At 44.3% G+C, this 8,512-nt stretch overlaps 1 protein-coding gene across 4 annotated transcripts in view; it reads right to left on the bottom strand.

Moving 5' to 3' along the window:
• Positions 1-8,512, bottom strand: part of csnk1g1 (casein kinase 1, gamma 1) — a 50,827-nt gene that overhangs the window by 20,804 nt on the left and 21,511 nt on the right. For 2 of the 4 annotated variants that reach the window (XM_072464866.1, XM_072464867.1), the window contains exons 6-11: positions 7,683-7,917; positions 7,531-7,616; positions 6,688-6,772; positions 6,461-6,609; positions 5,188-5,295; positions 2,316-2,426 (exon numbers count right to left, since the gene is read on the bottom strand). In XM_072464866.1, coding sequence (XP_072320967.1) covers positions 2,316-2,426; positions 5,188-5,295; positions 6,461-6,609; positions 6,688-6,772; positions 7,531-7,616; positions 7,683-7,917 — 774 coding nt within the window. The remainder of the gene's footprint in view (positions 1-2,315; positions 2,427-5,187; positions 5,296-6,460; positions 6,610-6,687; positions 6,773-7,530; positions 7,617-7,682; positions 7,918-8,512) is intronic. The other 2 variants (XM_072464868.1, XM_072464869.1) reach the window with 1 other exon arrangement.

Below are 8,512 nucleotides of genomic sequence, written 5' to 3'. Positions count from 1 at the left end.
CTCCTCTGTCTCTCTCTCGTCTGTGAGAGTCAGATCTCTCCTTCACTGTAGAACTCCTCCAGGTTTATACTTTTTCACAAGGAGGTTTTGTAGTTTTTCCTGCAGAAGGAGGAGCTAAGGACAGAGGACTCTGGGACATTTGTCTAAGAACACGGAATGCTGGGACAGTGTCAAGTCCCTATGAACATTCTTTCATCTGTTCCCAGTTCCCTGTTGTGATTTCAGGAGTTACAAAAATAAAAATAAAATTAATAAATAAAAATTGTAAAAGAGAGAACCACATTATGGAATGGGGTGGAGCTAAACGACAATTAAGGAAGCAATGGAAATGCTTCAATCTAGCCACGGGGCTATAAACGGGGCTAGGGAACCTCTTCATTCTCACACACCTGGGAAACTGTATGTCGAACTGCAGATGGCGCCATCGTTCTTCCTCTACCTGTAGGAAAACTACGCCAAATCCTGTGCGACTCAGCTGACACGCCACAGCAGCATCATGTGACCACTCTGAAGAAGACCGCGAGAGCAGTCCAAACAAACAAACTCTGGTCTGAAAAAAGAACCTTTAAAACTAATGAACCTCGTTGGACTAAGCATTTGTGATCTATTCTGAACAAATGACTCACCACAATACAAATGTATTGGCTGGTATATTAACTGTAAAATATGTAAATGAATATGACTTCTAGTACACCCAAGTAAACAAAGCTTTCTCAACTCCAATGCTCACTTTCATGAACCACGGTGCCCCCCCCCAGGCCCCTCAGCTCTGCTCTTCCTGAAGCTGAAACCCCAGAGGCTGCCGTTAAAAACGAAGCCACACTGTACCCTGGATCTAGAGCAGAATCACCAGGTGCCATGCACACGCGAGCAGAACACCAGCACGTCTCAGGCAGGCTCAGAGGGAGGGCGGGGCAGGGGGACGGGGGCAGATCTGTCCTGTGGCCAGGGGTTTGGAGTTAGGGCCTGCTTAAAGGTGTGATTTGGTAAAAAGGCAGTTCCCAAACCTTTTGATTGACAATTATGGCTATATAACAGATATATTGGGTGAAAATGAGTCATGTTATTTTTTGTTGGCTTTACCAGAGCGGCAAACCTTTGCTCTAGGCTCTGAAAGTTGTGAAAAGCGCTTATAAACTCGTCGCAGTGAAGAATTAAGACGTTCAGATGCTTTAGGGAGGTTTGCAGCACATGTGGACGCCTGCAAAGGGAGATTTTAAAGGAATAATAGAGGATTTTTTGCTGATTTGAGAACTCAAGCGACTGTTGGTCCCTTTTTTTTTAAATGCACTTATGCACTCACCCATCCCCGGCGTCTTGGAAACAACAGTTTCCAAGACGCCGCCTCCCATCAACCCTCGTGCAGAAGAACTCTACAGCCCCGCCTCTACAGCCCCGCCTCTACACGTGCGTTTGTTTATTAGCACGACTGATCGCATCATCTCTCGTCTCTGCAGATTTCCGTCTCTTCTGAGCTCGAACACAGTCGTCACGTTTGTCCTGTAACTGAAGGAACTCGCTAAACACACAGACATATCAACCACACATGTGCTGCCATGGAAACGAGCTGCTATCCTGGGAACGAGGCTGCAGGTGTGCAGTAGCACGTAGGGAACAATTGACATGTGGGAGAACTACTCGGCTGTTCAGAAAGAAATGAGACTCAGATTGCCTTCAAAGTTAAAAAAAAAGAAGAAAGAATTTACCTACCCACTTGAAAAATGTTGGGTTGGGTTACAGCAAACATACAATTTATTTGGGGCAGCCTTAATCCTCTATTATTCCTTTAAAACTGTAGATATCAGGTACAGCCTAAACCTTGATCCTTGATTTGAAATCATTCGAAAATACATTCTCCCAGCAAAGCGTTCATGTTCCGCTGGTTAGAACAGGGATATTTTCATTGAGAATGAATAGTTTTCCAAATTAGAAAACTTAAAAGGCCCTTCAGTAGCAAAAACAATAGCATGATTTTATTTTTGTGTCCTAACTGTGAGCGAGCTTGCACCTCCACAAACCTGACACGTACTGGGACTTAAATATCTCCATAATGGCTTTAAATTTCCAGAAAGTTACACAGAGTAACTTTAAATCACACTGAATGTACAGATAGTTTCATAGGAAAACAATCAAGAACAGAACATTGATTTGAGGAACCTTAGGTGTTTACTATCAAGTTCCACAGTCACAGCCGTGTGAGCGTGAGGACAGATGTGCCCCTGGTGCCCCGGGCAGGACAGATGTGCCCCTGGTGCCCCGGGCAGGACAGATGTGCCCCTGGTGCCCCGGGCAGGACAGAGGAGGGAGGGTGGTACCTGCACTGAGCCCCCGTGCCTGTCTGCTGCGAGGTGGGAGCTGAGGTAGGAGGAGTTGGCCTGTCGCGATGGCTGCACCTCCCAAGCCCCTCGTCGCTCAGAGGACGCCGTCTGCTCAGGTTCAGTAGGAAGTGAGGAGCAGGAGGAGGAGGAGCCAGAGGAGCAGGAGCCAAAGGAGCAGGTGGAGCAGGAGCCAAAGGAGCAGGAGGAGCAGGAGCCAAAGGAGCAGGAGGAGCAGGAGCAGGAGTGGATGTGGGGGCAGGAGTGATGAGGAGAGATTGTTAGGAGAAGCAGCAGATTCGGGTGTACCGTGTCATGAAACATGCAAAGCGACATGAGAAATTAAGGACAAAAAAAAGTGAAATAAAAAAAGTGAATTAAAGTAAATCAAGACTTCGGCCAGAAGCATGAAGCCCCGCCCACACGTGGAAGCGCAGAGAGTTGTGCGGCCGAGTTTCCAAACCCCATTTCACCCTTTTTATTGCTCTTTCTGATCCGAGATTCTGGGGAAATTCAAAAGAATTAAGGCAATACTAGAGATTTCAACCTGAAACCAATAACTATTGCTGCAGTAACTATTTTGTAAGGCCTATTTATCTACAATACAGTTGTAAAGGCCATTTTCATTAGCTTCTGTAAGAAACAAGTCTGTATGGAAACATTCAGCGTAAGCCGCACGTTTCCTTGGATACACACTTGGGTGTAACGTGGCTGTGATCTGGACTGTACAGACTCTAAAACACAAGGATCTTTCCATCAATAGTAAATCGTTGGTGACAAAAAAAGGGACAAAAGCTTTATGTTGACATATCAGATGTTACACTACTGGATCCCTACTTTGGACCTTTTCTTCTAATGTTATTTTGAAGTAAAGTTACTCTTACTTGAATATAATCGTTGGATATTTTACCCACCTCGGATAGTAAGTTTAGTCCTCTCGATTGAGCATCACCAACAGCCTATAATCCATAATATTGATTAAAGGCTGTTGGTGACCACGCTTGTAACTCCAGCTCTGCCTCGTTTGTCTCTAAACCACACACGGGCCTGAGTAATACTGCAGTACTGCTATGACACGTACTACTCGTATACAAGTGTCGCTGTGTGCTTCTGGGTTTGTTCCGATACCTTTAACGATACGATACTTGGCCTGAGGGAAGCTGGAGTGTCTGTGTCAGGCAGTTTCCACCGGCGCTGCAACTCAGCAGTACTTTAGTACTTTAGTAGTTAGGTACTCACCAGTACTTTAGTAGTTAGGTACTCACCAGTACTTTAGTAGTTAGGTACTCACCAGTACTTTAGTAGTTAGGTACTCACCAGTACTTTAGTAGTTAGGTACTCAGCAGTACTTTAGTAGTTAGGTACTCACCAGTACTTTAGTAGTTAGGTACTCACCAGTACTTTAGTAGTTAGGTACTCACCAGTACTTTAGTAGTTAGGTACTCAGCAGTACTTTAGTAGTTAGGTACTCAGCAGTACTTTAGTAGTTAGGTACTCAGCAGTACTTTAGTAGTTAGGTACTCAGCAGTACTTTAGTACTTTAGTAGTTAGGTACTCAGCAGTACTTTAGTAGTTAGGTACTCAGCAGTACTTTAGTAGTTAGGTACTCAGCAGTACTTTAGTACTTTAGTAGTGAGGTACTCAGCAGTACTTTAGTAGTTAGGTACTCAGCAGTACTTTAGTACTTTAGTAGTTAGGTACTCAGCAGTACTTTAGTAGTTAGGTACTCAGCAGTACTTTAGTAGTTAGGTACTCAGCAGTACTTTAGTAGTTAGGTACTCAGCAGTACTTTAGTAGTTAGGTACTCAGCAGTACTTTAGTAGTTAGGTACTCAGCAGTACTTTAGTAGTTAGCTACGCCCCGATTGTTTTTTACCGTTAGTCGACTAGTCAAACGATTACTTTTGAAATACCAGCACATTTTGAACCAAATAAAGGTTGAACTGTGGCGACTGAAGGCTTCAGGACACAGAATATGCAATATTATATTTTTATATATAATATATTGTAGTGAAACGGTCTGTGAGTCTGTAGAGTCCAAGTAACAACTACGATTAGCAAAATAGGACATGTATTATTTTGATGGTTTGGTTTAATTTTATAAACCCATTCGCTGATAGTCTTATTTCGACTGAGCACTGTCGTTATCAACTTCCAAAGACTAAAGCTTCAACCAGGAACATGAATGTCCTTCTGATGTTCCTGATACAGTCTGACTCTAGCGGTGTCGTACCTGATGTTCCTGATGCAGTCTGACTCTAGCGGTGTCGTACCTGATGTTCCTGATGCAGTCTGACTCTAGCGGTGTCGTACCTGATGTTCCTGATGCAGTCTGACTCTAGCGGTGTCGTACCTGATGTTCCTGATGCAGTCTGACTCTAGCGGTGTCGTACCTGATGTTCCTGCTGCAGTCTGACTCTAGCGGTGTCGTACCTGATGTTCCTGCTGCAGTCTGACTCTAGCGGTGTCGTACCTGATGTTCCTGATGCAGTCTGACTCTAGCGGTGTCGTACCTGATGTTCCTGCTGCAGTCTGACTCTAGCGGTGTCGTACCTGATGTTCCTGCTGCAGTCTGACTCTAGCGGTGTCGTACCTGATGTTCCTGCTGCAGTCTGACTCTAGCGGTGTCGTACCTGATGTTCCTGCTGCAGTCTGACTCTAGCGGTGTCGTACCTGATGTTCCTGCTGCAGTCTGACTCTAGCGGTGTCGTACCTGATGTTCCTGATGCAGTCTGACTCTAGCGGTGTCGTACCTGATGTTCCTGATGCAGTCTGACTCTAGCGGTGTCTTACCTGATGTTCCTGATGCAGTCTGACTCTAGCGGTGTCGTACCTGATGTTCCTGATGCAGTCTGACTCTAGCGGTGTCTTACCTGATTCCTGACGGGCTGGTGCTGCGAGGGTCTGTCTCTGTGCGCGTGACTCTCTCGTGTGATGGCCGAGGCTCCGGAGTCGATGTGGACCGAGCCGACCGGAGTGGGCTGGAACACAACAGGACAGGACTGAGTGCATGAAAGTGGAGGCACTGCAGCTGCACAATACCATTATAAATATGCCTTAATCTCTTTTCAAATGGATATTATAAAGACATATTTGTCTTTTCTGGGCTGCACACATTAACAGTGAATTGCAGTTTCATGTTGGCGCCTCTTCCACTGGCGAGGGACACAACTGCACCCATGTCATTGCACCTAATTCAAGTACAATTCAAACTTTAAACTAAACTACAGGGGAAACCAAACCAAAATAAATTAAGACAGATTGAAACAGAAAGAGTGTGAAAGTTTTGAGATTTACATTATTATTTCATTCTGAAGGTAATTGTTGGCCGATTTGAGTTTTGTATAGTTTTTCATCACGATTGTGTACATCATTATCTCTGCAGGGTTTTCAAAAGTTGTAGATTTGATTTGGGAAATTTGAAGTCTTCAATTTGTCAAAAATGGGGGTTATATTACAATTCAAGCATCTGTTTTGAGACATTTTTTTCCCACGCCGATCTATCCAAGGCATGCACGGTGGCAGAGCAGTTAGAGAGCATCACAGATCAGCGTCACATGACCTCTCTGGGTGGAGTCTGCATGTTCTCCCTGTGTTACCGGTGGAGTTCCCACCGTCCAAACACTCGTCCCACGTGGGAGGGACGAGTGAATGAACGTGGGAGTGAATGTTCGTCTGTGTCTCTGTCTCTATGGTAACCCTGAGACTGGCCCCTGTCCAGGGTGGGCCCCGCCTAAAGCCCAAAGTCACAGGGACAGGCTCCAGTCACCCGCGACCCCGAACAGGAACAAGCGGGAGGAAATGAATAATTATCTGAATGCAATAAAGAATGTGCATGTTTATTGAAATATTATTAAACTGAGAGTGAATGTGTGATCTACAACTGTTAGAGCGTGGCCCTTTGTTCTGGACAGGCATAGTTCATATATGTTGTTAAAGCATTTTCTGCTCATTTATATTTAAAAATAATGTCTGTTACTATTTTTCTTTGCATTCACAGTTTTATTAGCTTTTATTGTGATTTACGAGCTCCATGAAAAGGGACATGTCTCCAGTCCAGATCAGAAGTTCTATTTTGACTGAGATTAATTGCAAAGATCTAAAGTGCACGTCCTGTTGGCACTAGTCCGTGTGCTGGTGACTTACGATCTGGCGTCCGACCCAGTCATACGTGTAGTCAAACGTGTATCCTTTCCTCTCGAACAGTTCAGTGAAGAGCGTCCTCAGATACTCGTAGTCCGGCTTCTCAAAGAAGTCCAGCCTCCGCACATAACGCAGGTAAGTGGCCATCTCCTCTGAAAACAGACACGATACAAAAACAGTTTAACTAAATGTAGTAAATATGTTTTATTTATGAGCAAATACTGACATACCTGGGAAGTTTTCACACAGTACTTCAACGGGAGTGTTTCGTTTTGTGTCTCCGATCTTTTGATATCGTTCTTTCAGTGTGTCGGCCTGAAGAACAGAAGTGTAGATCATGTCAGTCTGTCACTATGAAGTCACTATGAATCACAACCATCAGTCCCACTAATCGAGTCTGCGTCAGCTGCCAAGGAGTTTTGGAAAGACAATGTCACTGAATCAAGGTTTTTTTAATCTCAAACTAATGAGAAGGTTTGGAAAAGTGCAAGACTGAACAAGGGCCGGGGCGGGAGCTCATCCCAGTGACGATTCAGTAATTCTTCATTTAACACACCACTCTGCGCAAACCTCACCTTTCCCACCACCCACTTCTACTACGGCAGCTTTTGTAAGGCTCTGACTGAGTGACAGCTGAACTCTCAGAAGAAGATAATGGCTTGAACGAATACAAAAATCCACATTTACATACACATTTAGTCCCATTTGCTGACGTTACATTGGCCCCGTCTCAGTCCCCGAACTGAGCACTTCCCATGAGCGTTCATGACGAGGAGCTGAAGTGTCCTGATCTTCCTCACGGCCTTGGAGCAATGTATGTTTCCCATAATGCATTTCCCTGTCATGTTGTCAAACAGAGCAGGTCTTGTGTCTTGGTAACTTAGCCGCACGCACTAACTGGATACGATGGACAGGAAAGTCTTTAATAAATATGTGGATTGTCCCCTGTAGAAACATGAAGCACAGTCCAGGACAGTTCTACTTCCCCCTGCACCTTGTACAACAGGAGGAACTTGGAGACATTTCTTTGAGAAGTGAAAAACCTCTATGAGAGGCCGTGACAGCAGACAAACCTTGAGTCCTTGCCAGGGCAGACTCCCTCGGAGGAAGTACATGAACATATGTCCTAGAGCCTCCAGGTCGTCCCGCCTGCTTTGCTCTGCAACAGACACAGAGACAGTGAGTGATAAGTTATAGTGACTATAACATAATGTACAGGCCGTACCTTTCCCCAGGTGTGTGTTGATGGACATGTATCGAGCGGTGCCGGTCAGACTCTTGTGCTCCCGATACGGAATGTGTTTTTTGGTCTCTGAGTCGATGTATTCTTTGGCCAGGCCAAAGTCAATGATGTGAATGATGTGTTCCTTTTTGTTCCCTTGTCTCCCAATCAGAAAGTTTTCAGGTTTTACATCTCGATAGATGAGGTTCTTAGAGTGCACATACTCCATTCGAGAAAGCTGAAGAAAACAAAGAAATCAGAGTCTCAGATTTGATTTATTATTTAGAACATTCAGTCTAATGCCTTTGTGTTTGGCAACATACAGTTCACAGGATGCATCAATGTGGAAAAGGCTGACAAGTGTAACAAAATGTGAACAAAAACAGAAATCAAACAAGGTCCAAAGAGGATTTAGAGTCTGAAGGTTAGAAACAGAGCCAGGCCTCCAAAATGAGCTTTCGGTTTGGTTTGCACTGCTGCGTCTACATCTTCATTTAGGTGCACCTTTTATTCTTAACATATAGTTTGTGATTCCTTTCTTATTTTTACAAAACAACTCAGATCAGAGTAATATAAAAACTACAGTGAATAAAGGCAAGAATGGGAATTGACTAGATCAATACCAGTGTTGATTCCTCTTACTGATCAGGTTTAGACAATTTATGCACCCTTTATTCATGGGTTTTAGCTTCCAAAATGCAACACTTTGAAGACTTCTGCCCCCCATCCAAAAGATCTAAAAAAACATATTTTGTTAATCACTATGGCAGAGAACCAAAATAAATATCTTGTTATGCTGCGTCACTGACAGACTCAGTCAGGACAAGCACGTC

This window comes from Eucyclogobius newberryi, unplaced genomic scaffold, assembly GCF_026437365.1.
Source record: "Eucyclogobius newberryi isolate DKJ021-1_F unplaced genomic scaffold, fEucNew1.0.hap1 SCAF_5, whole genome shotgun sequence".
In the NCBI taxonomy this organism is placed as follows: Eukaryota; Metazoa; Chordata; class Actinopteri; order Gobiiformes; family Gobiidae; genus Eucyclogobius; species Eucyclogobius newberryi.
The sequence above is the reverse complement of the archived record's forward strand: the minus strand, read 5'-3'. Positions and strand labels throughout refer to the sequence as shown.